The following is a 9484-nucleotide window of genomic DNA, read 5'->3' on the forward strand; positions in this document are numbered from 1 at the left end:
ACATTTAAGTCGATTTTGATATAAAAAGGGCTAAATTAATTGACAAATTAATTAGGGATCCATGATATAAATCAGGCCGATAAATCATCCCCTAATGACGGGAAATGTATATTGTTATGTTTCATTCTGTAAATAAAATGATGGCTGATAAATTATTAGCCAATAAGACAAAGCTATATAGAGTGCCACAGTGACGCGTCCTAAAACCCGGAAGTGAACTCCTTCTGGTTCCTTCGACAAAAACCAATGCAATTTCTCCATAGGATTTTGGATAGCTGGAAATAAAGTCTGTGGTTGAGACACATTTAAGAGACAGATCACGTTTTGTTCAGCCGGATAATATCCACATGTCTACCCTACTTTTATAATTTTCAAATCATAAATCAATCGATCATAAATCCATTGATTAGATTTATGATTTGAAAATGGTAAAAGTAGGGTAGACACGTCTCTTAAATGTGTCTCAACCACAGACCTTATTTCCAGCTATTTTCCAAAATCCTATGGAGAAATTGCATTGGTTTTTGTCGAAGGAACCGGAAGTGGTAAAATGCTAACTTACTTCCGGGTTTTAGGACGCGTCACTTTGGCACTCTATTGCTTTGACAGACTTCACAAGTGCAGCATGTACACTCTGACACTGTGTGTTTGAGATCAGCCAATCAACAGAGGGGAGAAGCTCAGAATGCTGAATAGAAAAAAAATCGAAAAATTGGGACTAAAGACATGTTGTTGCCGCTTTGGACGGTTTTCAGAGGAAGACAACACAATTTCAAATTTGCAATACAAGTTATTAATGTACTTTACTAGATAAAAAGTGTTTGTTGTTTTTGTTTGTCAACAATTATGATCTGATAGATAAGATCTATCATTATTAAATGATCTATTTTTTGCTTAGCCTCTCTTATCCCCAGGTGTGCAAACCTGCTTTTTTTTTTTACAATGCCAGAAATGTGGAAATATTGCTTGGGTTATGAGCATTTGCGGTGAGAAGCAGGTATTTATCGGTTATCGATAAACGATCCATATCATGCATCCCTAAAATGCAGTTCCATTATTGTATTTCCTTATCTGTGCATGTAGTCCAATCCTTAACACTGAGAAACAGAAAGACTGCTGGCTTTAAAACAGCTGTTAAAATCCAGAAGTACTTTTTTTTGTTAAAATTGCAAATTATCCACGTTAAGTTAACTGTGAAAATAAAAAGTGCAAACTTGGGCGTTATAGCTAAAAGTATTTAAAAGACTGACAGGATAGCAGTCTTCAAATCTCAGGTGATTCAGAGCAGGCCAAATAAATACAGGAGACGGCTGTCAGGTCATCGGGAACTCCTGTCTGCCACTCAAACTCTCCGTAGCTTTCAGCGTCTATAGGGTCATTGGCCTGCGCGAGATAAAACCTTTTATAAAGAGGATGTTTTTCATTTAGTGCACTTCATGAATACTGCCTCTGAGGAAAGGAGGCTCACATCATGCTACTCTAAATAATATTACGTTATCCTATTGTATACATTTTTGGAGCAAACCACAGTTTTTATAATATTTCCACAAGGGCACTGTTGTTGGATTGTATTGCACACATGGACCAGATCCGCAGCCCCCAACCTGACTACGCCCAGCGCCCGCTGGACACCACGCTCCGGCTGAAGGAGAAGCTGGGGCCCGAGCTCTTGTGCCGCCCCCAGGCTCCGAAGGGCACCACGATGACCGTGCTGTTGTCCTCTGAGCCATACTGCAGGGCCTGTGAGAGAAGAGGACCATCATGTAAAGAAAAACATTAACAATCGCACAAAACTCTGCCGTCTAGTATTTGCAACATAAATTCATTGGAGTTTTGGAGCAATTGTCTGAGACCAAAGACGACCTGCAGCAGGTCCATAAAGCATGGATCATCACGGACATGTTTTACTGTATTCATTAGGGCTCATGTTAGGGCCCCTACACACCAATCTGACACCAAAGAACACGTCCCGACAGACCCGACTGTTGTTTCAAATAGCAACAAATAGCATGTGCGTTCCATTTTCACTCTACAGCGAGAAGCTCATGGGGCTTTCCCGAACCTGCGTCGAGAGCTGGAGTTCAATGAAATCTCAGATGTGCCTTCTTAACCGTTTGTTTGGGTTCCTCACTTCCGTTTCGCTTCTCATGCACTGATTCGCTAGCTGAACAGCCAATCAGAGTGCTTTCTTTAGCCGACGGCCTTTTACTGATTCAACATGTCGAATCGGCGGCGCGGCCGAAAAGACACGATGGGGCCGGACACACCAAGATACACCAATCTGAGTAGGGCGACACAACGCTCATCAACGGCCCGACAACTATCGACGGCCGAAATCGGCTTGGTGTGTGTAAGGACCTTAAGTCAAGCTACACAGCATGGCTACAAAGTGCATGACCTGCATGTCTGACACGCATGCAGTAAACTCGCTCCTGCAAAACCTTGTGTTAGTTTTAGATGTGTAAGGGGGCAAAGTGTGTGTGTGTGTGTGTGTGTGTGTGTGTGTGACACTACATTTAATAAAACAAGACAACTTTTCCTCTCATTTCTTCTCTGTTCTCATTAGCTGATTTTTTTTCTCAACCCAAACTCTCTCTCTCTCTCTGTGTCGCTCATCCACGCTCTCGCTAAGCACACACTACACTACTCTTGTAAATGATGAAATGATAGAGGGACAGACTTGACTGATGGCAGCAGCCCACTATGAGTGTAGCTTGAAATGAAAAGAATACTTATGAGGGTCTGTAAATGTAACAGATAGATTTCTGAGTGTCCATTTACCAGACTTCAGATGCATGGTTTGGTTTCACTCCGTGTGTTTATGAAGGTCTTACCTGGTCAGAGATTCTCTGAGCGGCTTCTTTGGGGTCGTGGCATTGGTTGATTACGTTGCAGATCTCCTGACTGTTCATGATGAAGTTAACACCGTCTGTGGTCAGCGCCAGGAAAGAGTCGTGGGCATGGTGCAACTGAGGACAAGGCAAGCTATATTTAGAAAGATGTCTAACTTTCATTTATGAGGAATAAGAAAAAAACATTGAAGGGATAATACATTTATTCAAAAGAGAACCAAAATAAAATCCTTAAATAACATCTTATATATAATAACCAATTTACAGACTCCTTATTGACAAGTTGAGGTAATTTATTTTGTTATAAATCCGTATGTATTTAGTGCAAAGTTGCTTCAAACCCCTCTTTTAAAAACCCACCGTCATCCTTTTGGTTTCCGGCTCAGCAATGACCCCGGTGTTCTTCAGGTCAAAGTCTCCGATGCTGCGCGTCATGGCCAGCCTGCCGTTAACGTTCGACTGTCCCAGACTGTTCCAGGTTATAAAACCTCCACTTTTCTTTATCCTAGAGAAAGAGGCGCACACAGAAAAGTACTCGATTGACAGAGATGTAGTATTAAAAAGATAAACAGATGCTTTTTTATTAAACAGCTACATCTCCATAACACCAGAGACAGTTTTAAAAAACAAATACAACAGATATACTGGGTCGTACTAAAAGGGAGTATGCAGATTTCCACAAATAACAACAAATAAGAACTTTAGAAAGCCTAAATACTTCATATTTGGTTTTAAGTTGGACAGTTTAGTATCCCCCACTACACAGACTATATCACCCCTTGCTGCTAAATACCAACAAACTATGTGCAATATATATAGATGCCGTTAATAACTGTGTAATATATACCTGGCTGCTAAATCCTTAGAACAGTTACAGGATGTGTATTTTTTTTTAATTATGTAACTTTGACATTTTTTATTATATCATAATTTAGTACTTTTTTTTTAATGCATGTCAAATATTTAACATATGTAACATTTAAGCTGTCTGTGGCTCTAACTACGCACATTCCCCCTCCGTGGGACTAATAAAGGTATTCTGATTCCTGGATTGTATCACAGATAAAAGTTTATTTACTCCCATTTCGGGATAAATTATGGCAAAAACGTTTCCTTAAAAGCCTTGCACACAGTCGTTTTCATTTATACTGGCTGATACTGCAATCTACTTTAAATCGGTAGTTATTTAGAAATGATGTGAGGTAATGATACGTTTGATATAGAATAGAATTGGGAGGGATGAACCCCTCTTTAATGGTCACACACGCAGAGCACACACACAGTCTAATGTGTTCTCTGCATTTAACCCATCCTAGTGCCAGGAGTCTAGTACTAGGAGCAGTGGGCAGCTATTGCACAGCGCCCGGGCCCGTACATAAGCCTACACCGCTGATAAATGCCCCCTTAAATGAAAAACTTTGCAGTGCCGATAAGCTCTCCTCACCTCTCTTTCTCGTCCTTCCTCTCAGGAGTGTGGTCGACAGTGAGTTTAACGGCCTTGCCCTTGCGGCACAGCATGGCGCGGCTGTCACCCACACTGCCCACCACCAGCTCGATGCCGTCCCTCAGCAGGGCCACGGTGGAGGTGGTGCCTGCATTCACTACAGAGACAAAAAAGGTCACATTAGAGGTGGAACGTGCCATAAAAAATAAAATGGTAAACACAAAAAAAGCACTGTTCACATTGGTCACATCAATCATCACATGGTGTATCTCACACATCACATCCACACATTAAAACATGAACACATGAGTGGGGAGTCATATAGAGGGCTGGAGATTACACAGTAAACAAAAGAGGGGGCAGTCGCACATGCAGGTCGAATTGTTTCAGCACAGAGTTCAGGTCCACAGCTAACTCTACAGCAGAGTTATTGCTAAAATGAGCTAAAGATATCTGACACTTGTCAGTGTATAGTACACATACAAGATCCTTGTTCTACTTCCTCAGGTGAGGGTTTACATGCATTTATTTAGAGTTCCAAATGAAAGAAAAACACAACTTATTTGTCATAAGAAAATTGATATCAAATATAAATACTTGGTAATGGTAATAAATAATTAGTAATAATTAATTTTAAAGCAGGCAAACGGTAAGATGTGACTTCAAAATGTGTCTTAAAAGCAACACGGTTACATCCGACGTAATGTGTTTACTACACTTAAACGTGAATTTCTTAAGTTACGACAGATGAGAATTCACCGCATTAAATGTCATGATTTAGGTCTGCATTTGATCTTTTCTCTCCAAATTGACAAATGAGGTCACTAGCTAGAGATTTATAGCCATTTGATATTCTGTTTTAAACGTATATGCATTTTAAACATGCTGCATCTCATGGGCCAGACGTGTCATTGACAACACACAGTACACCTCATACAACTGGTCCAACTGAAGCATTGTCTCACAAGAAGCTTTGCATACACTTGGTGAGAGAAGAAAATGAAGAGAGAGAGCGGAGTGAGAGAAAGATAGGGAACCTTCCAGTAGTCCAGGATTTAGGACCCGCTGGACTCTCCTTCAATATCTAGCCTCTCGCCATCCACATTGGTGTCAAGGGCCTCCAGCTCTTAGCTGGGTCAGCAGCTGCCGTAGATAACATGCACACACACACAGGCATATTGGGACATTTCACACAGCGTGGCCGATGTTTGGCCACATTACACGTATACTAGCTTTTATAAAATAACATAACCGTAAGCAGATATAATGCCATTGAAGAAAATGTAAGCTGATTTTTAAATGTTCTATATGACAAGGGCAAACATGTAGACCACATGATCATCAAGACAAATATTTAGCTTTGAGGGATGCTTTACGTACCTATAATTCATTTCACTACCTGTGCTAAACAGTATACTTTGCAGATTGATAGATAGTTGACAAATTATAGGAAAAACAACAACAACAAGTGTCTTTGTTAAGTGTTGACAAACCACAGGACTTTAAAAAAGCTTCAGGGTTTGTTGGAGTAAATATTAAACAAAGTGCAGAGACCTTTAATGAAAGAAGTTATTTTTACTGAAAGAATCTTTTGTAAAATATTCCCTCGCTTACTGTTTCTGGTGATGGTGGAACACACTGTCTTACACACCAATCCACAATATAACTCAGGCTTTAACTGGGCTCATCAAAAACATCCACATTGCCTATGTCTATCCACACAGTAGCTTAGGTTTTTCCTTTAATTTGTTCCTTTCTGTATGCGTAGATGAATAGTGAAGCACTAGTGTTGGCTGTACTTGTAGGTGGTTTATTGTTCATATGTTATTCAGTAACTATGAGTTTAATGACAGACCTCTAACCAAAGTGCTTGGTTAATGTCAGTTGGGAATCCAAGGCTTCAAAGCCTAAGTAGGATAAATAAGTTAGGTTTTGAGGAGAGAAGAAAAAAGTGTCATAACATAAATACCACGGTGTATATATATATATATACACAGAGTATAACTATCTACAAGTAACATGAAGGAACCTACCACTTGGAGAGAAGTGCAAGTGCCTTGCAAGAGCTTTGTCTATTTCAAGGAAGGCCTTCGTTATAACTACTTCCAGATCGGACTCCTCTGTCACAAGGTCCCTGAAACAACAACAAAAGACAGAGGATCAGAAAATCAGCTATAACAGGTATGCCTAGGCAATCATGTGACAATGGTTGGTATGTGATAAAGCCATATTTGATGATTTGCCTACTTGATGTATTTCTCCATGTATTTTAGACAAAAATCTGCCGCTTCTGGCCCGCCATGTCCATCAAACACAGCAAAGTAGAGGATGCTGTCGGTCATTTGGGAGACCTGGTAGCGGTCTTCATTGTCCTTGCGTTGCCCGATGAGCGAGGCACAGCCTACCTTCGATAAACTGACTTTGGGAATGGGCTTGCCGTAGCGGATGCTGGAAGGCAGCAGAATTGGCTCATCGATACGATCGTCCCAGATGCCAAATGAATCCCAAGTAGTTGGGGTTCCACTGCCGTCTGAATCAAAGCGTGTGTTGCTGTACCGTTTTCCTGAAGGGGTGTAAAGCTGTCTCTGGGTGAAGTGGAGGTGGCTGTCCTGCTGGAATGGTAGTGGGAGTAGGCCCCTCTGTAAAAGACCACTACGTCCCACTTGAGGACCACTGCATCTTGCCAGGCGTACGAGACAGGCTGCGGACATCACCGTGACAGCAGAAACACTGGAGAAGCACTGGATAAAGAGGGATCTGCTGTCCAAACAACGGAGACGACATCTATTAGTTTTATTAGATACGGAACTTTTTGAACATTACAAATGACGTTGCAGTTTTTCCAACCTCACATTACCAAAGGATATCAAAATACTGCAGCTATTGCTACAAACTAATTTAAGGACTCCAGTAGATCGAAAGCTGTTAGTGGATTTCTGCCATTACACACAGACAATGGAGAAAAACAATCTCAAGATTTACTAATAGCAGAACATCAGCTGTAAGTGAGTCAGTCATTGTTTCACAACTTTCAAATCTCACCCCAAATAATCCTATTACACATGTGTGTGTATATATATTTTAAGTTAGTACTTTTTAATGCATGTAACATATGTAACATTAAGCTGCCTGTGGCTCTTTTCTGCTGTAACAATGTAAATGTCCCCTCTGTGGGACTAACAAAGGTATTCTTCATTGTGTTGATATTCAGGATTGAAATCAAGACCTTCTTGTTTGACAACTTATCCTAATAAAAATCACATAAATATTCAAAGATCCTCTGTTGTATTGCCTGCAAACAGTCCTCCTGATGCATACAGAACATTTGAATACATTATTGAAATACTTATATATATGCAACAAGACTAACTAAATGTAGCAGTATAGTTACATCAAGCTTCATTTTTTAAAGTAACGTTTATATTAACAGTAGCGGTGTAAAATAACTAAGTCGATTTTTTTCAAGCACTGTACTATTTTGAAGGGACTTGTACTTTACTTGAATTATTTGCTACTTCTATCCCACTACAATTTAGAGGTACATCGTTGACTTTTATTCCACTCTATTTATTTAGTACCATAAGTTACTTTGCAGAATTTGATTAACGATGGAAAATTAATCAACACTTAAATAAGACTTTAGTTACAATTGGAGTAAATTAACAAGCTACCCTGCAGTACACAAAGTAAAATCACCCCACCTTTACCAGCTTCGATAAACACATGAATGCATCAATAATTATAATCAACACGTATGATATGATTCTGAAATGGTCCAATCTGCATAATTAGCACTTTTAGTATATTTTGATGCTAATACTTTTGTACTTTTGTAACATTTGCAATGCAGTACTTTTACTTCTACCAACTGTATTCAACTCTTCTATGTCGTAAAGCTGATTGCGCTAACAATACATCCGATAACATAAACACAAGGACCACATAGGTGTGTCTCAATGTTTGTGTAAACATGTATAATTATAATAATAATAATAAATAATATATACTAATTGCAGTTATTCTAAAGCAAATGGACACACGTTAAAGTTAGTAGGTTTCGACGCGTTAGCATTAACTAGCTAACTAGCTGCATAACGATAGCTATATTTGGCTGACTAGCTACTAGCTAGCTAGATGACTAGCATTGGCTACAAGTTCGCATTCCCCTCAACCTTTCAATGATGTGTTGACTAAGAACCATACCTTTAATGTTGTAGATGTATTAAAATGCTGTAGACCTCTGCTGGTTTCTTGAAAAGAACCCGCTAGTAACTGAATCAAAACAGCCGTGCTCGGTGTTTTGGATCCTCAATGTTATCAAACACGGCCTCAGATGTGACCGCGCCAATCAGAAGCCTGAACACGCATACGCCCATATCAACGCCCCACAGTGAAGATGATTGGTCGACAAGATAGCGAATGACAGCTATATGCACCAATCAGCAATCATGGACTACTGCATAGCATAGAGAAGCATCGTTTACGTTAGTCATTTGAGGCGTAAATGTTTAGCACATATTAAATGTACCTTATCACAAAGGGAGAGTTTATCATTGACTTGCAATATGATATTAAAGAGTAGTTTTATACAAACTCCTATTTCTTTCATTTTGAAATACAGTACAACAATGTATGTGAAATGTTCATCATTAAGTGTAAAGTTTAAGAACTGCAATAGCAGATTGTGTTCGAGCAGAAGGTGTGAAAGCTTTACCACCAGTTAATGAAGACGGACCCTTTGTGAAAATGTGCTGCTCTGAAATGTGCTGGCATTTTTATTGTTTTTATAGCATTAAGACTAGTACATCTGCATTCTTTCTTTTTACTTGTATCACTAAGTGCAGCAGCCCTTACAACATTTTCACTGACACGTGTTGAACTTTTTCCACAAGATCTATTCTTAATCTTTTTGTTGTGTTTGATGTTTTTTTGCCATTTTCTAAAAGGTAGTGTTGGTGTCATTTTCTTTTATTTGCTGTTCAAATATTTGGGTTAAAAAAAAAGCAAGAAAAGCCTGCTGGCTTGCATTCAGCAAAATGTGAGAGTAAGGTCACAGTCTGATATTCTCAAATGATTTTAGATGTTTTCCAAAAATCAGGATATAATATGTGTTAGCAGTGCTTTAAAAGTGCAGACTTTCATGGCTGCTTTGAACCTTGAAAAAACGATTGTTTGTTATTTATACTTT

General features: G+C 39.4%; 1 protein-coding gene across 2 annotated transcripts; it reads right to left on the bottom strand.

Moving 5' to 3' along the window:
* Positions 1-576: 576 nt before the first annotated feature.
* On the bottom strand, positions 577-8640 carry ppm1kb (protein phosphatase, Mg2+/Mn2+ dependent 1Kb). 2 transcript variants are annotated; one of them, XM_079645291.1, is made up of 7 exons: positions 8500-8630; positions 6544-7056; positions 6330-6430; positions 4297-4453; positions 3213-3357; positions 2835-2969; positions 577-1740 (listed from the first exon to the last, which is right to left on the bottom strand). In XM_079645291.1, exons 2-7 carry the CDS (start codon positions 7005-7007, stop codon positions 1609-1611), a joined length of 1134 nt encoding a protein of 377 aa, XP_079501417.1. In that variant the 5' UTR covers positions 7008-7056; positions 8500-8630; the 3' UTR covers positions 577-1608. The 2 variants fall into 2 exon arrangements, with proteins under 2 accessions (XP_079501417.1, XP_079501416.1); XM_079645290.1 differs by having other exon boundaries at positions 578-1740; positions 6544-7053; positions 8500-8640.
* Between the last annotated feature and the right edge of the window lie 844 nt (positions 8641-9484).

This window comes from Notothenia rossii (assembly GCF_949606895.1).
Source record: "Notothenia rossii genome assembly, chromosome: 1".
NCBI classification, from domain to species: domain Eukaryota; kingdom Metazoa; phylum Chordata; class Actinopteri; order Perciformes; family Nototheniidae; genus Notothenia; species Notothenia rossii.

What these genes read in the sequence shown, in the direction of transcription:
- ppm1kb (XM_079645291.1), bottom strand. Translation starts at nt 7,007, where the DNA reads ATGTCCGCAGCCTGTCTCGTACGCCTGGCAAGATGCAGTGGTCCTCAA. An exon ending in AGGAAGGACGAGAAAGAGAG is followed by an intron (nt 3,358 to 4,296) that starts GTGAGGAGAGCT and finishes CTCTTTCTCTAG; the next exon opens with GATAAAGAAAAGTGGAGGTT. An exon ending in CGGAAACCAAAAGGATGACG is followed by an intron (nt 2,970 to 3,212) that starts GTGGGTTTTTAA and finishes CCTTGTCCTCAG; the next exon opens with TTGCACCATGCCCACGACTC.